This window comes from Peromyscus leucopus, chromosome 17 (genome assembly GCF_004664715.2).
Source record: "Peromyscus leucopus breed LL Stock chromosome 17, UCI_PerLeu_2.1, whole genome shotgun sequence".
Classification (NCBI taxonomy): Eukaryota; Metazoa; Chordata; class Mammalia; order Rodentia; family Cricetidae; genus Peromyscus; species Peromyscus leucopus.
This window is the reverse complement of record NC_051077.1, coordinates 11,452,685-11,479,240: the sequence shown is the minus strand read 5'-3', so window position 1 is coordinate 11,479,240 and position 26,556 is coordinate 11,452,685. Positions and strand designations below refer to the sequence as shown.

At 41.7% G+C, this 26,556-nt stretch overlaps 1 protein-coding gene across 3 annotated transcripts in view; it reads right to left on the bottom strand.

Annotated features, from left to right (window-relative positions):
• Positions 1 to 26,556, bottom strand: part of Zmat4 (zinc finger matrin-type 4) — a 396,765-nt gene that overhangs the window by 143,267 nt on the left and 226,942 nt on the right. For all 3 annotated transcript variants that reach the window (XM_028887786.2, XM_028887784.2, XM_028887787.2), the window contains one exon: positions 13,289 to 13,445. In XM_028887786.2, coding sequence (XP_028743619.1) covers positions 13,289 to 13,445 — 157 coding nt within the window. The remainder of the gene's footprint in view (positions 1 to 13,288; positions 13,446 to 26,556) is intronic.

Below are 26,556 nucleotides of genomic sequence, written 5' to 3'. Positions count from 1 at the left end.
TCTAAAAACATCCTGGGGCTGAGTGGGCAGTCTGTTGAGGTGAAGTACCCAACTTCACTCACCTGGTGGCCAGTGACGTCATCACAAAGCAGCCCAAGCTTAGAGGCAGAGATATCACTGAGCATATTCATAGTCTGCTTCTGTGGCCCTAAAGAGAGGGCCACAGAACCCCAGGCACTGGTTGGAGCTGGCCTTTTCACCAGTCTTCAAGGTCAGAGAAAATTTAAATCTATTTTCTAAATATAAAACAATACAATGCTTACTTTGAGCACAGCTCCTGTTAGGTATGCTTATAAAACCAAGGGGAAACAAAATGTCTTAAGGCTGTGGCATTCAAGATCTGTGGGTGTTTCAAGGAATAAGGATTTTCTGGATGTTCACTGCTCATTATTTCAGGTATCATGCCTACTTTATGAGTGCCTTCTCAGTTTCACAGATTAGACATGGTCTGGGCTCCTAGCATTGCTAGGTGAATCACAGTTTCACCTGAATAGCAATGTACTCATTCTGTGTGGGCATCCTAAGACCAGCCACATTTCCTGCTGCCAGTAACTTGATCATCTTACTGTGCATCACCATGGTTAGGGAACTCTTTCTGCAATAGAGGCCCAGCCACTGCCAAAAGGCTGCTCAAATCCTCAATTGTCTTGAAGGTCTCTTGATCACCCAAAAGAGAAATGTTGAGTTCATGGCAATTAAAAGGATCTGTGAATTATCACTTAAGATAGTAGTTGTATGGTAGTCAACATTCATATGGTACCTCTCATTCACAACAAGATCCTCACTATTCAGTGAGTCTTAAATGACAGGCAATTAAACTCCTGAGCCTTCAGGGAACACAATAGCTGAGTCTGAAGGCAGGCAAAGCTTCAGTCTCCTCTCTGTTAATAACTATATTTTACAGCAGCAACATCGGGGCTGGAAATCCAGTCACCTGCTTATGTGACCATGGGCCTAGGGATCACATGCTCCTAGCATCACCTCTCATTGACATCACTGGAGCAATCTTCCAGAGCAAACTTTCCTCGAACACAAACACAGATGATAGATTATCAGTGTCAGTGCTGAGATGGACAGCCTTCCCTTCTCATTCTCACAGAACTTGATGGTGTTTGCTTCCTGGTGTCCCATTTCTACTCTGCACCAGTGGCAAAGTGAGTAACTTTCAAAAAAGGAATTATTTGTATAGACGATGATTAAATTCCAGTGTTTAGCTTTGCAGGCAGTGGGGAAGGACAGTAGTTGCAGTGTTAAAACCCTTAACTTGGGCCAATCATTGATCCTGTATCTTCAGTCAAAATGCAAGAATCCAGCAAACTTGATCTAATCATTGTTCCAAACCTACTGTGATCCAGAGGACAAGTCATATCCAAAAATCCTCAACTCATCTCATGCACAGGGCTGATGCAATTAAGCCCTAGTGACCAGAAAGTGGTCCAGGAACTGAGTGGTATGATCTCCAGATGATGTCCTAAAGGGATAATTACAAGAAAAGAATAATTCTGCTGTCAACCACCTGCATCTCCTGGATGGACGATTCTACCCTCCAAGTTTCAAGTCCCAGAAAAAGAAAATGAGATGATTTGCAATTCTACAAAGCTATTTCTTATATTTGTGCATAGGTATGAAAACAAGTATCGAGACAGATTATGCCAAGCAACCCAAGTAACCTGAATCAGAGGCTAGAACTGCAATGGTATATAAAATCTTATATGCAAATAGGAGGTGTGGATAGAACCTGGAGTGCATACATTATTCAACATTTGAATTTATGTAACTTTCAAACAGACCTAGAATACCGTGATCTTTATTCATTCCACAGAGAACTCAAATAAGCAAGTCTGTGTCTCGCATGGAAATTCATGGAAGATTCGTGAAGCTCTGTTGCCTTTCCCCCAGGGAACAAAGACGAAGAAGCATATACAGCCAATACACACACTGAGGCTGAGTGGCCGAGGCCATAGCTGATTTGTTCCCATTCCCGTACTGCTCATTGACCCTACAAACGAAAAATGATGCATTTCAAGAGTATAAATATCTGTCCTTGTGGCTGTGCTGCTTCTGATCTACCTACAGAGAGCCCTAGAGTTTGAACTGCTGTCCTCAGGAAGTGAGGCCAAGCCAGCAAGTCATTTCATGAAGCGTTACTTACCATCAGAGAGCAGAGCAAAGTCCTGGTGCCTACAACCTTCCCAGCTTTTGCTTTTCAATTCTGACTGTGCACAATGCAAGTTTCTCACTTGCAGGTCTCTGCTGATGCTTCTTCTTCTTCTTCAGTTAGATGGTCCTAATAATAATACATTACTATGCTCTATGCATGACAAAACCCAAAAGATGAAATAAAACGAGTCTGATGCTTCTGATATAATAGCTTTACAATTACCAGCTTTGGTTACCGATTTTATTATTATTAAGCTAGAGTCCGTCTACTCAGCTTCACATAGTTGAACCGTATTCAGAATGTTTTCAAATGTTAGTTTTTATTTCATTGCAGAGTAATGAGCGGACTTTTTGAAGCTTAATATTTGGAAATGAATAAAGGGTAATTTTTGCTGGGTATATACATAGTCATTTCTCATTATTCACAGTAGGTTTTTCGATTGTAACCAGAAACATTGAACAATGAGTGACGAGCCACTGCTACAGAGGAAGCTCATGACTAGGCTCCTATGAGCTTGCGGTCACATTTTGATACAACACATAATCTTGTTGTGCATTTGTTTATGACACATTACTTAATGCATACAGTGGCTCCATGGCCAGCTGTGCTCTAACTAAAGCTCAAAAGGACCAGAATTATTGCTTGTATTTCTCTACAAAGTCATCTCTACCTGCTTGCCTTAGGAACACTAAATAGCACCTCAGTACAACCCTTGGGGCAATTATAAATGGCAGAATCACCATGAAAAATCGTAGTCAAAGTCTTTATTCTCAATAGAAAATAGAAACAGGACAGTGCTAAGAGTGTGGGAGCTGACCCAGAAGGCTAGAGTGTTGCCTTGTCCAGGATCAGTCTGGATCTTTTTCATGGGGGTGACTCAAATTTCTTACAGTTCTGTCCACGTATGGGAATAACTACATGGTGCTCTAGAAGCTGATGCATTTCAGTGAATCCTTATTGACCAATGATAAGGGTCGACTTGCATGCTGATATACACTATGTGTATTTATTAGGACCAGCTATTCACTCAAAACATAATACGAGATGGATACCACACCAGGCTTTTCTGAATATATCATCTGCCTTATTGTACTCCTTCTACAATTCATTTGAGGGCTGGTGTGCAAACAAAACTTACGAAAGCACGCATGGGCAACCCAGAAATTAAAACTGGATCTGCCTTCAGAGGCTGTGTTTGTGTCTTAGATTGCAATCTCTACCACCTATTTTTAAGGGAAGGCCATTTTTAGACTCAAGAGAGCGAGCAAGTAAGCCCACCGCTATCTTCAAACTTTAACCAACGCTCCACAACTGAAAATGAAGCCATCCATATTGAGAGGCCTATCGCTATGCTAATGCTGCTCCCAATTTTGCATCTCCAACAGATATTTATTCAATGTGCCAAAAACTGTGGAAACTCGGCAGCAGGCCTGGGGCAACAGCGCCGTGCTCCCTGCTAGGGAGCGTGTCTCAGGAATGCTCTGCCGGTGTTTTCCAGTATGTTAAAACAGGCACTACAGCAGCTTCAGAAATGAAAGAATGGTTATTGCAAGCTTTAGTGTCATTACTGCCAGGCTAATGATGTTTGGGAATTATAGAAAACCCTGGGCTCAAGATCTACTTTTTCTGTGATAGATGCATTCATAAAAAGCTTCCAGGTGAAACAGGACCCTGAAGGGACAATGCATCAGCAGGATAGATTAAGCTCTCTGGTAATAGCAACGCTCAACTCCAAAGTAGCACACTAAAGGCTTGCTTCTGGTTCTTGCAGAGTTGCATGTCCTCTTCCATTCTGTAGCCCAGCTTATAAGGAAACCTATATTATACCTATTCACAATCAACTTCATGTCTAGGGTAGGGGGTGAGTAGGTTTCACAGAAGCAACGTGGTTGCCATAAGCACTTACAAACCCTCTAATACAAGACATAACTCTACCCAACCATTCAGATTATGTATGCAAAAGCTAAACTTCCTACGTCAATTTATGGCAGAACATGGACGATGCCTGTGAAGATGCCTTTCTAGGTTACAGATTTCTTCTTTCAAAAGTTTTGTTTGTTCTATTTTTGTTTGTTGTTGTTTTGGTTTTTCAAGACAGGGTTTCTCTGTGTAGCCTGGGGGTCCTGGAATACCAGGCTAGCCTCAAACTCAGATATCTGCCAGCTGCTGCCTCCTGATTAATGGTATTAAAGGCATGAATCACTCCACCCCATGCTGTGGATATCACTCTATATGCTATGAATGTGTTCCTCTGATTGGTTGATAAATAAAACGGTGATTGGTCAGTAGCCATGCAGGAAGCATAGTATATGTGGGATAAGCAGAGAGAATTCTGGGAGGAGAAAGGCTGGGTCAGGATTCGCCAGCCAGACACAGAGAAAGCAAGATGTAAAAGTACCAGTAAGCCACAAGCCATGTGGCAACTTATAGATTAATAGAAATGGGTTAATTTAAGATATAGGAACTAGATAACAAGAAGCCTGCCATAGCCTTACAGTTTATAAATAACATAAGTCTCTGTGTGATTACTTGGGTCTGAGTGGCTGCAGGAGCCAGGTGGACACAGGAAAACTCCAGCTACAACTCCATTTTCCAAAAGTATTTTAATGATAATTTTTTAATTATTGAATTTATACTATAATTACATCATTCACCACTATCTCTTTCCTCTTTCTAATCCTTCCTAAGTAACCTCATTGATCTCCCTAAAATTCATGGACTTTTTTCTTCAATTGTTGATGTGTGTGTGTGTGTATGTATTTATATATATAGATTATATGAGCATATGTATGTATATGTATATGTATATATATACACACATACATGCTACCAATGAGCTGCATCTTCATACCATGATTAGCTATTTTGATTCATCTTCTCTGCCAGGTTTTTGTGACTCTGCATACCAGCCTGCACTTTTACATTCAGACTTGTCATCATGTACAAACTAAACGCCAAGTTCTATTTTTCTATCATTCTCTATCATGAAAATCATGGCAGTCAAGTTGGTGTCTGAAAATGTGCCAGAATAGAGAATAACTGTGGAGATATGGCTCCTTAATGATGTGAGTTTATAGACCAACTGGCAAAGTAAATCAACCCAGTGGATTCGCCTTGGACGACAAACAATAGAACAACTCATGTGCAAAATTGTATGTCCTAGAGAAAAGTTCAGAACAGAGGAAGTAAAACTCGGCTACATCTGTGGAATGGACAGAGTCATTTATGGTGCTCTAATAATGTGATAGCAGTATTCTCTGATTATGACAATCAGCTCATAATCATCATGGAAGTCCAAGAAAGCCAAGTCCTCCACTAATAAACGCTGGGACTAAGCTATGGCTTATGCAAAGCCCACAAGGTAGTCTCTGAGATTTCTAGAAGCCACGAGGGATCCCAAAGACTAGTGGAGTCCTCTACAAGATTTAGGGGGATGGGAAGTCATTAGATACACAACAGGAGGTGTGAAGCACATCTCAGATGTGGACTCGCTACAGGGAAGGCACATTCAGGAGTGAGGATTCAGAAGCTGTCCATAACATTTGAGAAGACATGCTAACAAAGAAAAGGGCAGCGAATGTGGAGGACTTAATGGAAGACCAGCACGTATACTATCAGAAAAGCAGTGGCCAATGGTTATACACGGGGGCGGGGAGGAGTAACTAAACCTGAGAAGGAAGACCCAGACGAAGATACACCTCCAGCTTCTCCAGCATTCCCTGCCCATGGTCATGGCTGCCCTCAGGTTGTATCTGTGGATCCCAAGGAAACAACAATGTGAATTACACATAAGGGCAATAGTTCAGCTACTTGTCAGTCCAATTACCAGTTCTCCATTGTACCTGTGATAAGCTACCACACATTTTGTGGCTTCAACAACACAGATCTGCAATTTTACCATTCTGCCCGTCAGGACCATGAAATGGACCTCAATAGCTAAAACTTATATTGTCAGGAGACTCTAGAAGAGAAGAACCCTTGCCTTCTCCAGCTCCACCAGCACCTGAATAATGGTGGAGCCTTCCCACGGCAGCACTCTGCCTGACTAACCCTTGCCTCCCTCTTTCACTTTGGAATATACACTGGTGATTACATTGGGTCCACCAGGCTACTGCAGAATAATCTCCTCGTTTCAAAGTTGATGAGCTAGCCATTGTAATTCCACCTGAAACGTTGATTCCCTGCCACATGACCTGTCTGTGCGGGTCCTGGGGAACATCCTTGGAGGGCATTATTTCCCCCTCAGCAGCCTGCAATCATGATCCTGGGGCCCCAATCATGTCAGACCTGATGACATCTAACTTGCCATGTGGGAATATCATTGCCCAGCTATGGGATCAATGCAGCAGGGGAGACTGTCATTGGATGCATACAGGAGACCAGGAGGAAGCCATCATGCACCTCACAGCCTGGAGGATGTCTCCGGCCTGTTTGGTACTTATCCTGTAGTACAGGCAGGGGAGGAGTGGTTCCTGTGTAACCCGTGGACTTAGGTATCAAGTGTCCAGCTTTTTATTCATTGCCCTTACTACGGTAAGGACAGAGATCATTCTATATATCTGAGACATAGACCCTCTTTGAAGCCCTGGTATCTGATTCCCTATTTCATCCTGAATTTCCGTCTTGAAGACTACTCCCTATTGCTTCTACTTGCTGGTCTAGGGGGTTTTAACTCCTGTTCGGCATCCCTCCTCCTTAAAGCCTTACTTACTTCCCAGATCTTGATTGCCTTTATGGGCTCCAAGGCCCTCCCCATCCTTAAGTCCCCAGATCCTCCCTTTCATGCCCACCAGAAATGCCTCCCCCTTCCCAGTAGATTCAAGTGCCAGGCCCTGCACCTCAGCCCACAAAACACAGCTCAGAAAGTCATGTCCTAAGAGATTTAATGCAATGGCTTCTTGTGATCTAGACAAGGCAGCAGATAAACAAATCGGGGGCTCTGCAAGTGGAAGGGAACCAAGTTCTTCCCTCGACAAGAACCCTGCAAGAACAGTGAGATATATGCAAATGTATGCACAGCAGGAGAAGAAACAACAGATGAGAAGACTGGAGCTGGGGTGGGGAGGAGACTGTGCCAAGCAGAATATATAAAACCGACTCTGGGAGGACTGAGCCGAGCTCCCGTCCATGGCCCCTACGTCGGTGTTCTCTTCAGCCGTCCTGTCAGTGGGTGCAGTCATATCTGCAGGTGGCGGTAGGCAGAAAGTCTCAGGTTTGGAGGGCTTTGAAAAGTCATCCAAGCTAAGCACTAACTGTTGCTGGAACCCCAGCTGGAAAAGCCCTGAGAAGCAGCCTACAGACTCTGCATCAAGAGCTCCCACATTCGCACTCTGCCTGTGAGCCTCTCTGGATATCAACAGACTCCTCCTTGTCTTTAGCTCCCACCAAACTCTCCGGTTTTCTGCCCACTCACTGGTTATATCTGTTGCTCTCAGGCACATGCACAAACACACATATGCACACAGAACACATGCTCCACAATTATAGCTCTTTCCTATGAAAGCTTTTTAAAATACTTCCCTCAAAGTGATGTATTTTACATACTTAACAGTCCCAATTCTTTTATTCACCCTCCAAGAAGAGGATTTTTGTGGTATTCTTTTCTTCTAGTTTGGATCCTAAATTCTTCCAGAGGCTTGTGTCCCTGGCTCTCATGAGAAGTGGTAGAAGCTAGTGAGAAATCTTCAGGTCATCAGATATGTACCTTTGAATGAACTAGTAGGGTTTAGACTCCTTTCTCTTCTATACCAAGAGAGGGGCCCTTCTGTACCACCATACACTTCCACAGTGATTTCTTACCTCCCTTGTAGAGGCTGAAACCTTAAATCTGGGGGAAGGGGGACCCACACTGGGAGCCACCTCCCCACCCCTGAAAACACGATGCAAGTCATGGACTCACAGATGCCGCCGTAAGAGCTGCAAGAGACTAAATTCACCCTGGATTTGGAATTCAATAACAGCCACTCACGACTGTCCCAGTCCTTTGGGACCCTGCTCTAAGACAAATCTCAGGATGCTGGTTACACTGTGAACACAGCCTATCTTCTTCCCTGTCCCAGGCTCCCAGGGCCCTGCCACAACCCATCAATCAAATCAGTGAACGTCTCCATCTTGCCCTGCAGTGACTCTGCAGCACCAAGCAGCCCTCAGCAAGAATCGGCTGGAGAAAAGGAAGCCCAAAGGGTAAATTGTGATTTGAAAATTAGCTGTTCATTCAGATCTTGCATTTCCCCCTAAGATCTCTTTTCTGTAGGGGATGAGGGAGAGTCAGGGAAGGGTTCAAAAAAAAATCATTAAAAACAAAACTTTTAAAATCATCTTCATTGTTTTTACTTAAAATTGGTCTATATGTCTTTTTCCCCCAATTATAAATTAGAATGTCATTGTCCTGTTGCTATAGTGACAGCTGACACAGCCTTCTTCTGCTGTCTGGCCTCTCTTTGCACAGCCCAGTTTCTCTGGTCTCACCGCAACTGACAGGATATAGTAGCATACATCTATCTCCCTTCCCATCTGGGCACGATCTGCACCCCAAGTTCTTTGGCCCTGTGATCACATGGTGGTCAAGCATCTCTCATTGTGTTCCTGTCTGCACAGCTATGTCCAGACTAGAGACTCTGGGACACAACAAGAAGACACAGAACTGGTTTGTGGTCCAGTGAATCAGTGGTCCAGTGGTCCAGTGGTCCAGTGGGCTGGCCAGGCATTTCAGAAGTCCTGGTAAAGATGTTCTCATCTGAAGAAGGCACCTCAAAAGGGCAGTGGGTGCTCCAGAATGCTCAGCTGATGTGTGGTCCAAGTACAGACGTAGGTGGAAGAAACAGTGACTCATAGGTCCTGACTGCCCATCTCCATCAGATGGAGCAGCATAAAGAAGCAAAGAGTCCTCCTCCAATTATGCCTCCAGAGATCACTGGGGTTTGAGAGGCTATTATTCATGACATCGGCGGCATCAGAGGCATACCTGAGCAGGGAATTGCTTCTCTCACACCATGATTCAGTTGACTGGGTTTTACATGTCACTTTTTTCCTTTTGTTTTCATTACAGATATGATTTCAAGCCAGCCAAGCTGATTAGGCAGTACTAGCCCCTGTGTACATGTGCACAGGGAAACCTTGGGACTGAGCCCTCTCTAACTTGCTGCTGGGAAAGGCTGTGGCCTGCAAAGGAAGGCAATGTTGTGGCAGATGAGGAATACACAGCAACTCCAGATGCCCTGGCTTGGGTCTTCTCCAGCTTCTAAGTTCTTGCTGTCACAATAACTGGGTTTGTGCTTTTGGTCAAACCTCAACGAAGTCCTTCTCCAGCCTGACACCTGCTCCTTAACTGTTGGCCACCTATGATCCTCTTTTCCTTTTCTTTTTATTCTTCTCTCAGATATTTTGTCCTGACTGTAATTTCCCCTCCCTCTCCACCCCCTAAGTTTCTCCCTCTCATCTCTCCTCTCCCCCGGATCCAAACCTCCTCTGTTTTCCCTCAGAAAGAGCAGACCTCTCAAGAACATCAACCAAACACAGCATAATATGCTACAACAATTCCAGGTATGTCCCATCACATCAAGGCTGGATGAGGCAACCTAGTAAGGAGGAAAGTGTCCCATAAGTAGGCAAAAGAGTCGGTAACTGCCCCCTCTTCCACTGTTAGGAATCCCACAAGAACACCAAGCTGCTCAGCCATTACATATATTCAGGTGACCTAGGGCAGACCCCTACAGCAAGCCCCCATGAGTTCTGGTCAGTTGATTCTGTGAGCCATGTTGTCATGGTGTCCCTGACTCCTCTGGTTCCTCCAATACTTCCTCCCCTTCCTTTGCAGGACTCCTCAAGCTCTGCCTAATGTTTGGCTATGGGATTCTGCATTTGCTGCCATCAGTTGCTGGATGAAGTCTCTCTGGTCTCTTTGATGAAGATAGTTCTAGGCTCTGGTCCCAGAACACTCTGCAGGCAGAACAAGCTGTAGGTCTTGTGGGTCGAAGGTTTTGTGGCTGAGTTGGTGTCCTAAGCACTCCAGCTGAGGCCTTGCCTGATTATAGAAGATGGCCAGTTCAGACTCTTTGTCCTCCATTACTAGGAGTCTTTGCTAGGGTTACTCTAGTAGGTTCCATGGAGTTTCTATTGTACTTGGTTTCCATCTCACTCCTGAAATACCCAATTCCAGTTGTTTCTCCCAGTATTTTTGCCCCCACAACCCAGTTGACTCCTCCTGTTCCCACCCTCACTCGCCCCCAATCCATCAACAAAATCTATTCTATTTCCCCTTACCTGGGAGATCTTTGAAACTCTCCTTAAGACCTCTTGGTTACTTAGCCTCTCTGGGTCTGTGGATTATAACATGATTGTCTTTTACTTTACAGCTAATAACCACTGACAAGTGTGCATATACCATAATGGATGTACTGGGTGGTTCTGTGTGTCAACTTGACACAAGCTAGAATCATCAGAGGAAGGAGCCTCAGATGAGGAAATGCCTCCTTGAGATCCAGCTGTAAGGCATTTTCTCATTTAGCGATCAACGGGGGGGGGGGGGGGGGGGGCAGCCCATGAAGGGTGGTGCCATCCCTGGGCAGGTGATCCTGGGTTCTGTAAGAAAGCAGGCTGAGCAAGCCAGAGAAAACAAGTCAGTAAGCAGCTCCCCTCCATGGCCTCTGCATCAGCTCCTGCCTCCAGGTTCCTGTCCTGCTTGAGTTCCTGTCCTGACTTCCTTCAGTGATGAACAGCAATGCTGAAGTGTAAGCCAAATAAACCCTTTCCTCCCCAACTTGCTCTTTGGTCAGGGTGTTTCATCACAGCAATAGAAACCCTAACTCAGACAATAGGCATCCCTTCTTATTTTCCCTAAACCCCAGAACTGCAATCCAAAGTCCTGCTGTCAAGCACTACATGTGTCCTGCTTGATCACGCAAGTCCTCTGCAGCCACACTAGCACGCTACCCTTTGTCCCACCCATGTTGTAACCTTTAGCCTTGGCCACACCTCCCCGTGCTTATTTCTGTGCCTAATGGCTGGCATCATTCCAAGCGTGAGAATCAGTTGAGCTTCTCAGGACTCCAATTTTGTCTATGGTTGCTACTTTCCAAGATCCTTTCTGCTCAACGCAGATGGATGCGAGGGAATGCTAAAGAAGGAAAATGTGAACCAGTGAGAAAGAGTCTAAGATATGACAATTAGGTCCCCTAACTCCCGATGGAAGCTTCAAGACGATAGTGTAATTTCTCCTTTTCCATTCCCATTCTGTTCTGGCCCAACAGGTTCCTTGATTTCTGCATCGTCACTGGCTAAGTTAGCACCATAGACAAAGCAAGAGCCAACTCACTGAATAAGGGTATACTTTAAATGATCTGAATTTTGTCTTTGAATCTCTCTCTCTCTCTCTCTCCTCTCTCTCTCTCTCTCTCTCCTCTCTCTCTCTCTCTCTCTCTCTCTCTCTCTCTCTCTCTCTCTCTGTTTATTCTTTTAATGTTTTAGTGTATTTGTTTATGGGGAGGCATGCCTGCCATAGTGTATGTGTAGAGGTCAAAGTTTAAGTTCTCTCCTCCCACCACAGAAGTCCAGGAATCAAACTCAGGTTCTCAGGCTTGGTAGTGAGTTCACCCCCTAAGTTGTCATGCCAGTCCTTGTCTTTGGGATATATTGAGAGTTAATAGGAAACCCTTGAGTTCTGTGTCCTAGTTCTGGGATTCTTTGAGTTCAGAGAAATGACCCAGTCCTTCATTTTCTTGAAGATGGATACAAAACCACTAAGAACTATTTCTGGCATGTGATAGTTTTGATACAGAAATAATCATTTTCCCATTTGCTAACCAATGCAATAAACAAATATACAGCCCCTCTCCTCCCATTACTACTTATTTAACATCACTATTATGCTTAGGTAAAGAGAACACATCAGCTAGTTACTCATTCACAGAAAGAACAGAGAAAATTTGTTCCAGTGACTGTTTCTTTGTGGTGTCTATTTTAAGAGATTTGACGATGTGTAGGTCACAAGGTTAGTGCCCTAACATTTCAGAGAACAAGCATCTCAATAGAACACGGCTTGATCAATGCCACATCACGTAGAGGCTTCAAAATAAGCTGCACTCGTTCCCAGACAAAACCATTCTACACATGAATGTCACATCCACCTCCAAGAAAACAATATGCTTTACTCAAACTAAACTGGAAAATGAAGTGAAAGGATTCCTTGCCATTTGCTAAGCAAAAGAAGACAGTCACTTAAGAAAAACTCCAGGGAAGTAAAAGCCAAGCATTGTTTCAGACACTCTCTGGTTTCCAAAATACCATTTAAAAATAATTACACCCACGATTTATGCACGATTCATTAGACAGCAAGATAAAATGCATTACTAAATTTTAATTGCACTGCAAGAGTAGACAGAATGAAAAATATCCCCTAACTTCTTGGGATTATAACCCAGTGCAGTAACATCTTCATCATGATATAAATCTTGTCCAAATAGTTTTAGAGTTACTAAATTATTTAAAAAAATGTTTTAGCTTCATGATTTGATAAACCAAAGACATTCTTTAGTTAAGTACTTACAAGGTCAAGTAATCTGCTATCAATATTTGTTACTGATGAAAGTTAATAGGTTTGAGTTGTGGTTTCCCCAGTAATGATGGCAGGAATATCATAAACACACACTCATTTCCAAACTAAAGTGGCTTCAAAGACTACAGCTGCCATCATTGCCTCCCCTATGCCAGACTAAGAACATACAATGTAATAACTCCCTGCTGTATGTAAGACACAAATGTAAAAGATGGTACTGGCTTTACCAAGACCTTGGCAGGAACCTACCTCCCATGCAGTGTGCACGTCCATACTCATGCAGAGTACAGGCTGAACCTGGGAGAGCACTACAGATGTATATCTTACATGGTATATGATAGATGTGACAAACACCCTAGAGGATGTAAACAGTAGATGAAAGAGGCTGAATAAAGCCGCTGAAATCACACTCAGTGGTCTGGTGTGCTGCAGCTCCCCATCCATCCATGTGGGTTTTAAATGGCACCTGTCACGAGGCCCACAAAACTTGCAGCTTCTGAAGGGAGGGTGACTCATGTGACAGATGCAGTGTACGGCTCTCAGTGCCAGCCTGGATCATTTGTTCCCGCACATACCTGTGGTTTTCAGTGGCGGTTTCTCTCCTAGCAACAGTTTTAACCTTTTGGCGTGGATTTTGCCTTGGTAATGTGAGTCGGCCACCACGGCTGAGGTAAAGGACATGTTACAGAGTGTACAGCACTTATTCTTATCCACCATGTCAGCGTCACTTCCCTGCATGGGGAAAAGGAGAAAGACAGTGTCACAGAGGAACTCTAGTCCCATGTCATGAGAGTCATCATTTCTGTGAGATCTGTCTGTTGCTGACCAGCTTATAGACATGCTTAGCTTTGGTTCTGCAATCCTTTCCTTCTTTGTTATAATCACCATCAACTCAATAATGTGCATTTATTTAGTGGCTACATGTGCAAGACACTGACTGGGCTTATAGGAAACTGCAGATATGAGTTACCTTAAGAAAAATGGAACCTACAATTAGGAAAAAGCACAATGTCTGGCTCTGTGAGGAAAGCAGTTGGTAATTGCACACATTATACTCATTAAAGTAAGGAAAATATCAGAGTTCACATGGCCTGAATTATTTAGCAGAAATTATCATTTGGCATTCAGCTCTGCCTTTACCAATTTTAGCCTCACCAGGATACATGGCTCCAATGTTCAAGCTGCTTTTATCAAAAAAGTTTCTCTGAGGACTTGAACATTTTTCATACTTAATTTGCATATCTATCATAGAACTCTGATGACCACACTGCCTGAATTTTCTGGCAAGAATTTGTGTAATATTTTCCCCCTTTTCTTCAGAAAAGGTGATTGGCCAAATGCTTAGTCCAGCTTAATTTTTATGCTTTTGTAAGATTTAATGAAAGTGAATCGTGAATCAGAAAAAAAGCAACTCCTTTGTGGAAGCGTGTGACATGGCCATTATGTGTGCAGGTCATCAATTACCTCTACTCTCCTAGAAGATTAATCCTCTGCCTCCCCTCCTGCCTCACTGGAAATTGAGGGTACAGCGGGCTCTAAGATAAGGGCTCAAATCTGTTCCTTAGTGGATCTGCAATAGCAAGGCACCTCATTGTCAAAGAACAGCCTCAGAGGAGTCTGTAGCGCACAATAGTCCCTTCTTGGAGACCCAGAAAACCCAGAAATGAAATTTAAAATTGGATGGGACAGGGAGGAGAGTAGGGACAGGATGGAGGGAGCAGAGAATTATATAATTTTTACATAATAACAAAATGCCCATACTGCTAGAGAGAGTGTAGCCTCACACATATTATGTGGTAGTTAGAAAAGTAACTCCTTTCGTAAGGCATCACTATGTGAGATCCGCTGATAATTAGTTTTCGGTACTTGAAAGCGTGTGTGTGTGTGTGTGTGTGTGTGTGTGTGTGTGTGTGTGTGTGTGTGTGTGTGTATCTCCCAGGAGGCTGGCCTGTACTTAAAAGGTAGAGACAACAAACTGAAATACTGAGATGCTGGCATTGGGGACAATAGTAAGTGTCAGGAAGTTGGAGCCACCAAGAAAAGGGCACAACTCTGCAAACCTCGCTCCTCTCAGGGGGGGGGGATCCTGCCCTTGTTGAAGGTAAGCTATGGTACTTTGAGTTTTGCTTTCAGGCGAAAATAAAGGCACAAGGATGTTTACCATCCCCCAGTGGTTTACTATAAGATAAAATGGACCAGGCAGTAGAGCAGGAGCATTAGCTCTCACTCATCTCTCCAACCAAGCCTAATGGGGGTGAAGAGTCCCTTGGAGAGGAACTGTCAGAATCTAGCTCCAACCTGTTGAAGGGTTCTGGGTTGGGGGCAGAGGAGAGAGGAATGAAGAAGTATTAGATAGAAATATAAACGGAGATGGAGAAAAAAGACAGAGACACAGGATAGCTTCAGGAGGGTCCTGGGTCACTACCCAGTTGCCTTGAGATTTATTCTAATGGGCTTTTTATACACTACCATGAGGAGAGACAAAAGACCCCCCTTTCGAGATCAAAGTACAACGTACAGCCAAATACAGACTCTTCAAAACACCTGGTAACCATGCCCTTGGCCAAATCATCCTATTATGCAGTCCTGCTGGGCAAAGCAAGCCAGACTTTATGACCTTGAGTAGGGCCTTACTAGGGAGCCCCACAAAAAACAAGTCCAGAAGCACCAAGAAATGTCAAATCTCAGAGCAAGTGAAGAAGCACAATACACTCACTAAAGAGTGAGCAGCTGGGGTGTTTTGGGGCATAGAAAACAAAATGGTGACCTTCCTACTGTATGTTGGCATATTAGTCCTATGCTGCTTTTTGTTAATTGTTTAAAAGTTTTGAGGATATAATATAATTAAACATTTCTCTCTACCCTTCCATAATTCCAGAACCTCCCATGCACTCCTCCTTGCTCTCTTTCAAATGCATGGTATCTTTTATTATTGTAAGTGCATGCACACATGTACATGTAAATACATATATATTCCTAAATACAACCTGCTCAGTTAGCATGTCACCTATGTGTGTATTTTTAGGGTATTAAGTATCCAATCGGTGTGTGCTTCCTTGGGGAAAACTATTTTTTCCACTCTCAGCATTCTTTTGTTGCCTGTATGTAGTTCTTTGTATGGGGTTGAGGTCACATGGTCTTTCCAAAGTCTACTTTGTCATGCCAATTGTTTATTTCCTTGCTCAGCCCATGTTTGGGAAGTGATACTTTAGGAAGACGTTATGGGTGTTGCTTCTGACATTACTAGGAAACAGAATCTCACAGCAAACTTTCTGATCCTCTGGCTCTTACACTCTTCCCACCTCCTCTTCTCAATGTTCCCTGAGCCCTACCTAGGTGCAGGCGTGTTCTGTAGATGTATCCACTGGGCTCCACAACTACATTTTGTTTGGTTATAGCTTTCAATAATGCTCTCCCCTGATGTTTCAAAGGGAAATTTCCTCAATGGGGGGTAAAGACTACACTTATCTGTGGGTATAGGACAAATGTTTAGATTGTTGTTAGAGATTATGCTGCTTTAGTAAAGTGCTTGAGGGTTCTCCTTCAATATCCGTGACTTCACCAGCACTGATTGTTGGGTAGGTTTCTAATACCAGGCATGAATTTCCTTCCATTGAGCAAACCTTAAGTCCAATCAGAGAGCTGTTGGTTACAGCCAAGGAATGCATGCCACTACTGTGCCCTTAGAATCAGGCCATGCGGGTCATTGATGTGGTTTATAGGCATCAAAGCTGGTTAGGATTGTTTGTTGCCTTCCTCTTCTGGAAGCTTGAATGTCATCTTCTGGTACCATGAAAGCTAGTCCTTAGGGAGGAGGCATTCAAGTCAGTTCTAGCTCAGGATCTCTGGGCCCTGTTTCTGAAATGAATGGTATTTTCAGCAATAGGAATTGGCTTTCACCTCTTGGAGATAACCAAGGACAGTAGCATTAGGCTGAAAGTTTTGGTCAACAAAATGAAAGAAGGCTTCTCTTGCCTGCTACTGAGAATTTTTTTAGGTGGTCTTTGGCTCTTAGAGAGAGCAATTTACAGGAGATAAAAAGGTTCATTAAAACCATCTATGCATATTAATATACATTATTAAATTTATGTTTTTTAAGCAAATAGTTCATCATATGATTCCTTGTGGCTTTCCCAGAAACTCTTATTGTTATTTTACCCTCCTCCTTTCTTCTGTATTTACCTGCCAACTCTACCATAAGGAGCTCCCCATTTTTCATTGCCCCAATCAAATCACTTGTACCCCGCCAGTCCATTTTACCCTGCTCCTTCCTTCTTCTCTATTTACTTTTGTCTCCCTTCTTATAGAGCCCTTTGCTTCCCAGTCCTCCAATCAGATCACTAAGAGTCTGCTCTTCCCTTTTCTATTGCTCTCCATTGCCCCTATCCCGGCAATTATTCCATTGCACTTTCTTGGTTCTGTGGTTACTCCAGGCTATGTCTCCACATCTAAAGATTCAGAGAGAAGAACTACCAATAAAAGAGTACCTTTGGCATTTGTCTTTCTAGGTCTGGATTACCCGACTCAACATGATCTTTTTCAGTTCCATCCACTGATTGGAAAATTTCATGATTTCATTTTTCTTTATAGTCGAAGAGTATTCCAGAGTGTATTTGTACATTTTCACTATCCATTTGTTAGTTGAAGGTTGTTTAGATTGTTTCCATTTTCTAGCAATTATGAGTACAGAAGCAATAAACCTGGATGAGCTTCCCACTCCCGCTTCAGCATTTATTGTAAATTGTTTGGTGATGTTTGCCATCCTGACTTGAGTAAAAACCCAAGTATGTATTGATTTACATTTCCTAGTTACTAAATACAATGAACATTTTTTTTTTGAGATATTTCTTAGCCAGTGTTTTCTTCTTCTTATAAGAACTCTCTGTTCAGGCCCCAGCCCAGTTTTTGGACGGACTACTTGGCTTTTTGAGTCTTTGTCATGTTCTTTATATATTAGGGATATGAATCCTCTGTCAGATGTGTAACTGGAAAAGACTCTTCCATTCTGTGGACTTCCTCTTCGTCTGGTTGATTGTTTCTTCAGCTGTGCAGAAGCTTTTTAGTTTCATGAGGTCCCACTTGTCAGCTGTTAGTCGTAATTCTTGAGCAAATGGAGTTGTATTCAGGAAGTCGTTTCCTACACAAGTAACATGTGGTACTGCCTGTGTTTTCTTCGACAGTTTCAGTCTTTGCTTAGGTCTTTGAAGTTAGTTTTGGTGCAAGGAGATCAATACAGGTTTAATTTCCTCCTTCTTCATGTGGACATCAGTCTCCCCAGCACCATTTCTTGTAGATACTTTCTTTTCTTCAATATATGTTCTTGGTATCTTTGTGAAATATTAAGTGACTGAAGTTAGATTTACCCTAGGTCTTTTTATTTTGTTTTGCTGGTCTACATGCCTGTTTTTGTGTTAGTATAGTATTGTTTTTCATTAATATGTCTCTGTAGTATATCATATGATCTTGGATTTTACTCAGGGTTGTTTTTATATTTGAGGTCTTTTGAAGCTTCATATCAATTTTAATTCACTCTTTTATCTCTCCAAAGAATGAGATGAGGATTTTGATTAGGATTGTACTGAATCTGCAAATAGCTTTTGATAAAATGATCATTTTCACAATTTCAATTTTACTAATACATAAGTGTGGGCTGTCTTTCCATTTCCTAGTGTCTCTATCTCTTTCATCAGAAGTTTAAAGTTGTCATTGCAGAGGTCCCTCACTTCCTTGGTTGGGCTTATTCCTAGATATTTTATTTTCTTTGATGCCATTGTGAATGGGAGTCTGTCCAGGATCTTCTCTTTTTGTTTCTTGCTGATTTGTGCAAACTGACTCTGTATCCTGACACATTGCTAATTTTTCTAGACGTTTTCTGGTAGAGTTTTTCAGATTTCTAAGGTACAGTCAATAACCTTTGGCAATAGGGATGGTTTGATTTCTTTTTTCCGCATTTGTGTCCCTTCAATTTCCTTTTCTCGCTTTATTCCTCCAGCCAGTGATCTACATACAATACTGCAGAGGAGTGGGGTAGTGGATCTCCCAGTCTGGTTCCTGACTTCACAGGGATTTCAAGTTTTTCTCCATTTAGGACGATGCTGGCTGTGGTTTTCTCATATATACCTTATACTGAGGTATGTTGGGGCATGCTCCCTCTGACCTACATCTGTTAAGACTTTTATTATAAAGTCATGTTAGTTTTTGGTTAAGGCTGTTTCTGAATCTGGGGCAATGGTCATGCAATTTTTATCTTTACGTCATTTATATGTATTACTGTATTTATTGACTTTTGTATTCTGAACCATTCCTGCATTTCAAGGATAAAGCCAAAATAATCATAGAAGATAATCTCTGTGTATATCTATTTTTTTTGCAAGTGTTTTACTGGGCATTTTTTGAGTCAATGTTCACTAGGGATATTGGCCTGCTGTGTTCTCTTTTTCTTCCTGTGTCTGTACCTGGTTTGGGTATTAGAGTGGTCCTGGCTTTGTAGGAAGAGATTGGGAGTGTTCCTTCTGTTTCTAATTTTTAGAATAAAGAAGGACTAGCCGTAGATCTTCTTGGAAAGTATGGTAGAATTCTGCTGAGAATCCATTGGCCTGGGCTGGTTTGGTTTTTTTTTTTTTTTTTTTTTTTTAATTCAAAGGCTTTTTGCTACTGTTTCAATCTGATCATTTGTTATGGGTCTGTTTAGGTTGTTGACTTCTTGGTTCAACTTTGGTGGTTTGGTTGAATCTAGAAATTCATCCATTTCTTTTGGGGTTTTCAACTTAGTGGAGTACATATTTTAAAAATATGACCCTATAATATTCTGAATTGTTTTCTGTCTGCTGTAATGTTTGTCTGTTTATGTCTAATTCTCTTAATTAGGGCTCTCTTTCTTATAGTTAGTTGGACCAAGAGTCTGTCAATCTTGTTCATTTTCTCAAAGAACCCGCTTTTACATTCCTTTGTTCTTTGTATTATTTTGTTTCTGTTTCATTATTTCTGCTCTGAGTTTTATTATTTCTTGCAGTTAACTGGGTTTGGATTTGATTTGTCCTTATTTTTCCACTTTTTGAGTTGTATCATTAAGTCATTTATTTGTGTTATTTCTGATTTTTTTATGTATGCACTTAGAGCTATAAATTATCCTTGTAGGATACATTTCATTATGTCCCAGAAGGTTTTGTTTTGTGTTTTCATTTTTATTTAATTCCAGGAAGTTTTAGATTTCTTTTTTTGTCTCTTCTCTGAAACATCCATCATTTAGTAATGAGTTGTTTCATCTCGATGAGTTTGTGTATTTACTGGGGATGATTGTGCTGTCAATTTTAAGTTTTATTGCATTCCTTTCAGATAGGACACAAGGAGTGAAAGGAATCCTTTTGAATTTGTAAAGATTTATTTTGTGTCCCAGGATATGGTCTGTTTTAGAAAGCCTTTTATGTGATCCTGGCTAGAATGTGTATTCTTTGGTGCTTGTATAGAATATTCTGTAGATATCTGTTAAATCCTTTTGATATATTATGTCATTTAATCATGATTTTCTTTGATTGGAGAAAATGAGGTCTTGAAATCACCTGCTATTAATGAGTTGATGTTCATCTCTGTATTTAATTCCAGTAGTAGACCTTTTTTATATTGTATGCCCCAGAGTTTGGTGAATACATTTTTAGGATAGTTAAAACTTCTTGGTTAACTGTACCCTTAATTAGAATGAAGTCCCTCTTTATTTCCTCTGATTAGCAGTAGTTTGAAGTCTATTTTGTCAGTCATTTGGATATCGATGCCTCCCTGCTTCCTGGTCACATTTGACTGGGTTACTTTTGTCCATCCTTTTACACTAAGGTGGTGCCTATATTTAATGTGTTTCTTATAGACAACAGATTAAGGGATTTTGCTTCTTGATCCATTCAGTCAGCCTGTGTTTATTTACTGGAGAATTGAGGCCATTGATATTTAAAAATGCATGTTAATTGCTGCCATTGTGTTGTTGATATTTGGTGGTGCTGTGTTCTCAGCGGTACTTTGTTTTAATAATTATGGCTTCACAAAGGATAAGGAGACTAAGACCCACACTCCAGAGAAGCTAGCTAACAAGGAGGACCCTAAGAGGGACACATGGATTGTCCTGGGAAAGGGAAATAAAAGAGCTCTCCAGGAGTAAATTGGGGGTGAGAAAGGGCTATAGAGGGAAGGGGGTGGGAGATGAGAACATGAGGGAACAGGATGGTCGAGCTAGAACACAGATGGAGTGGGAAAGCAATGAAAGAGATACCTTGATAGAGGGAGACATCGTGGGAATAGGGAGAAACTTGGTGCTAGGGAAGTTCCCAAGAATCCACAAGGATGACCCCAACTTAGACGACTAGCAATATTGGAGAGGGTGCCTGAGCTGGCTTAGCCTGGTAATCACATCAGGTGAATACCCTAACTGTCATCATAGAGCCTTCATCCAGTAACTGATGCAAGCAGATGCAGAGATCCACAGCCAAGCTCCAGGCTGAGCTCCAGGAGTCCAGTCAAAGAGATGGAAGAGGGATTCTATAAGCAAAGGGCATCAATATTACGATGGAGAAACCTACAGAAACAACCAAACCAAGCTAGTGGGAACTAATGAAATTTAGACCAATTTAGAGCCTCCATGGACTGGACTAGGCCCTCTGCATAAGTGAGACATTTGTGCAGTTTGGTCTGTTTAAGGGCCCCCTGGCAGTAGGGTCAGGATTTATCCCTGGTAAAGAAGCTGACTTTTTGGAGCCCGTTACCTATGGTGGGACACCTTGCACAGCTTTGATAAGGGGAATGGTCTTAGACTTGCCTCAACTGAATGTACCAGGCTCTGCTGACTCCCCATGGAAGGCCTTACCTTGTTGTAGGAGGGAGTGAGGAGTGGGTTGGGAGGGAAAGGTTGGGGGGAGTGGGAAGAGAAAAGAGAGCAGGATCTATGGTTATATGCAAAATGAATAAAAAATTTCTTAATAAAGGAAAAAATAATTATGGCCTTATATTTCTTTGTACAGGCTCTTTGCTATACTCACTCCTCTCTTCAGTCTGAAATCACATCTCCTGTTTTTTTCCTTTGGTTTGGTTTGTTGGATATAAATTTTTTTATGGTATTGATGCCATGGAAAGCTTTTGTTTTGCCTTCAAACATGGCAGATAATGTCGCTTGTTTATATTATTCTATATTTCCTCTCATAGTCTTTTAAAACTTGGAATGCATTTTTCTGGGTTCTTCTGCCTTCCAAAGTTTCCATTGAGAAATCAGCTGTTTTTCTGATGGGTTTTCCTTCATATGTGACTTGTGCTTTGTTTGTTTTGTTTTTCTCTTGCTGCTTTCAATACACTTTCTTCTATATACTTAATGTTTTAACTATGATATGCCATGGGTATTTTCTTTTCACTTCTTATCTATTTGATGTTCTGTATGCTTCTTGTATTTACATGGGTGTGTCTTTCCTTTGTTTGGGAAAGTTTTCTTCTACAATCTTCTTGAAGATCTAGTTTATGCCACTGACTTGATTCTTCTCCCTCATCTCTGCCTATAATTAGCAGATTTGGATTTTTTCATGATGTCCCACATTTTCTGTGTGTTCCTTTCCTATTTTTTTTTATTTTTCATATTCCTTTATTTCATATCTATCCTCTACTTTATCTTCAAGTCCCGATAGTCTGTCTATCTTCAGCTTGCTTCAAAGGTTTTGAGTTGTCTTGTTGAATTGCTGAGTTTTTCAGTTCTGTCTTCATTTCAGCTTGAGTCCTCTTCAGTGCTTCTATCTTCTGATTGAATTCTGTTTCAAAGTCTCAGGTTGTCATCATGGTCTCCAGTCACCTTACAGTTGTGTTTTCTTGGGCCTTTATTCTCCTTAAGCTCTTTCTACTTAATTCCACTGATCTGTTTCTTTGTGTCTTCCTTAAACTCCTTGGCTTATTTGATGAAGTTTATGATTGGTCTTTTAAAATTCTGACGGACACAGCAGTTTTGGAAAGAGGAGAGGATGTGTGGGAGGATTGGGTCTAGAGGTGGGAAATGGCTTGTCTGGAATGAATTCACATGGACAGAGGGAACTGTCCTGGTGTATGTGGTGTCCCAAAGCTGGCATGTGGGGGTAGATCTGGCTGAGTAAAAAGGCTGGATATGGCATGAATGGATCCTGTTGGTTGGAGACAAGGTCAGACACTGTCTGAAGCCTAAAGTTCCTTTAGGATACACGCAGAAGAGGCCAGACTAGGCTGGTGTACTGCTTGTGGGGTTTGCCTAAAAGGCATGAGTGAGGAATTCAGGGCAACTCACTGGACTAGACCTTGGAGGAAGGATTGGGAAATTTATTACAGAGCAGGGTGGGTGGAAGCTACACAGAAGGCATGGGAAAGGAGGAGCTGCAGATAGTGTGAATTTGGGCAGAAGCCTAGAGCTTGGCTAAGGTGGAGGTAGGAGTAGCCACAGTAGGCTGGGCCATTGGTTCTGAAACTTTGACTAGTATGGATGGAGAGGTCTGGAGTACTCACAAGGCTAGATCCTGGGAAAAGGTATGGGAAATCTGGGTACTGGATGGGTTATGGATACAGTGACAGTCCTATGTTTTATTTTTTTTAAGGAAGATGATCAATGTGGTAACATTGTGGTTTGAAATATCTTTTATTATATATGTATGTATACTTTTAAATTAATCACAGTAAGGTCATAATCTTTGATTTAACTCAAAATCTACCTTTCTAGACTCTACACATGACTTTGTACAATTTTAGTAAAAGTCCTAATCCCTGGAGTCTCATCATGCAGACTTTTCTAGAAAAGAATAGAATCCCAGCCACAAGGCCAGTGATACTAAATGGAGCATTCAGTGTTAAAAAGCATGACAAAATCTTCTCTAAACCTGAGAATGGCCAAGAGATTTCTAATACTTATTTAATGCATTTATCAGGACCTAATAAGTATGCTGGGTGCTATGCTACATGAATGCTAGTCAATCCATTGCTATAAAAGAGCCTGGAACCAGGAGGATTAGGGAAGGAAGAAAGAAAATAAGATAGGCTACAACAATCAAAGAATCACAGTCTCTTTTTGAACTCTCCCAGTGATGCAGAATGAAGAAGGATCTGTGTAAGAGCACCTCTCACTTCCCCATGGAAGCCCTTTCTCCCCACTTCTTATCTAATACATATTGACCACAGTGTGCATTCATGGCTCAATTCAACTTCGTCTCCTTGAGATGGAGTCCCTGACACCTGCAACTCTACAGAGTTGAGGGACTAACCTCTAGGATCTTTGGGTGGCCTGGGCATCCTTCTGTCATAGGAGAATACTAAATCCTTCCATTCACCTTTTTCAGATTTGTCTCCTACAATAAAACTCCTCTAAAGGCAAGAAAAGCATCTCATTGATAGTGAAGACCCAGAATCTAGCACCATGCTCACTACACAGGGGGACTGTCCACTGTTTTCTGAATGAGTTAGTTGTTTCTGAATCTATGGGGCCAAGAATCTGAGTGACACAAAAGTCAAAACAGAAGACAGGTTATGCAGAGGGATCTTATCATAAGCCAAACTGTTTTCAGATTGACAAGGTGGTTAGAGAAAGAAACTAGAAGTCTCTATAATTTACACAGCAACTTCAGGGTTCAAGTAGAGGAAGATGTTCCCAATATTTATGTCAGTTTTATGATCACAATTTTCACTAGCATCCTACAATTCTATTCCCTGGGCAAGGTCAGTCACTTCTCATGCAAAGGAGGAAAGATAATTAGAAGTGGAGAGTCAAGCACTATGCATCAAAATATCCTGCAGCAGAGTTATGATATCAATGCAGAAGAGGGAGGAGGGTACCTATACATGACAATAAGGAGGGTGAGATGTCCTGAAAAGTTCAGCAGCCTTTGAGGTCAGTAGCATGTGATTTGGGTATATCTCACTATCACATGGTCTATATGGTTCAGTTGTGGCCATGCCAGTGATGCTGGCGGAAAAACACTAGCTAGCAACACAGGTCTTATCCAGGCCTGTCTAGTGCCAAGATTTAACTGGGGATTCTTAGCTATCTAAACCCCAAATTAGCAGTTTCTTGAGGCTGCAGATCATGGCTTCTTTCTGAAAGTTTCCCACTCCACACAGAGCAAGGTTCACTTGTGGCCCAGGGTGAAACTTCATAAATTTTGATGAGCTGACCTCAAGGAATGCATTTAAATATCTTGCTTAAAGAATTGAAGAACAGGCCTAAAGCGATCATGTAAATTAAGGGAGGAGCTATGATTATCTCAAAGCAAGGGCTTTATGCTAGAGAGAAAATTCAAACGCAATGTCTGTGTGATGAAGAGGAAGAGGAAATGAGTTAGTGGAGTATGTGAAGGCTTCTTATACCAAAGTAGTTTGCAAAGTTGAGACATTCTCAATAGAATTCAGTCAAGAGAAAGAAAATACCAGGATGCCTCTGGCTGGCATCTCATCCTGAAAGACCTTTTCTCTTTCCCAGAGTTCTTTTTTAAAACCCAATTGATAGGACTATCTTCACTCAATTTAGCTTTAGGTGAATACAAAAAGTCCTGGAGAGATGATCACTACAAAAACGGCAAAATGAGGTGTTTTACAAAATTGTTTCTAAGCAAAACAATCATTAACTGCTGAAAAAGATGTCTTTGAAAAATCCTTTAGAGCTCCTAGAAATCATCTTAACAGCAAACAGCACTAAGGATGTTTGAAAAGTCATATGGAAACCTACTACTATTACGTAAGCTTCCTGGATATTTTTTCGTTTATTTACTCATATAATACAGTTTAATGGGCATTACCCGACACAGGTGGTAATACTCTTCCCAGAAGCCATATGCTATCAATAAAAGGCCCAGTGTCAGGTATATACATATACATACATATATACATACATACATATATATACATGTATGTATATGTATATGTGTGTGTATGTATATATATGTATATGTATATGTATATGATATCTTCCCACTAGAGTTGTTGGCCAAGGGTGTCCCTAAGACCCCAAACCATCACCACTGCTCTTGGTTACCCAGCAAAATGTAACATTAAGACCCTGTTACTGAAGACACCATGCACCATACCCATTGGTCACAGGGCACATAGAAATCAAGTTGGTAAGGATCAGGAATCTTCCTCCTTGATGACTAGCCTTCATAGCAAGAGAAGGTTCTATGTAGCCTTCTGGGAGAAAAAGTTATCAGTGATTTACCCAGCTAATAACCCTGTGAACTACATCAATAAAAACCATAGCAAGATATGCTCATGGGTGCAGCAGGGGAATGGATGCTATAGAAATCACTGGCCATTTCTGATTGGATTTGAAGTCCATTCCATGGGAAGAAATGCATGCCTGATATTGCTAATTTGGCTAAGAAACCACTGTTGAGGAGCTCATGGTACCGAGGGTGAACCTAATACTACTAGTCTCTAAACCAGTGGTTCTCAACTTTCCTAATGCTGTGACCCTTTAATACAGTTCCTCATGTTGTGGTGACCCCCCCCCAGCCATTGCTACTTCATAATTAATTTTGCCACTGTTATTAAATTATAATGTAAATATCTGATATACAGATATCGGATATGTGACCCCATGAAAGGGGCATGCCACCTTGAAAGGAGTCACAACCTATAGGTTGAGAACCCTGTTCTAAACAGATACAGTATCAAACTGCATTCTAATTACACAGCTCTCTATCATAGATTAGTGTACCATAGAGACGTCTGTGTAGACTGGACAAAACTTAACTTAGAATCTCACATCTGGGACTTAGTACAGAAATAAGTATCTGCAGAGTGTTCAGCCACACATGAGATAGATAGACAGACAGATAGATAGACAGATAGATAGATAGACAAAAAACAAAAAAAA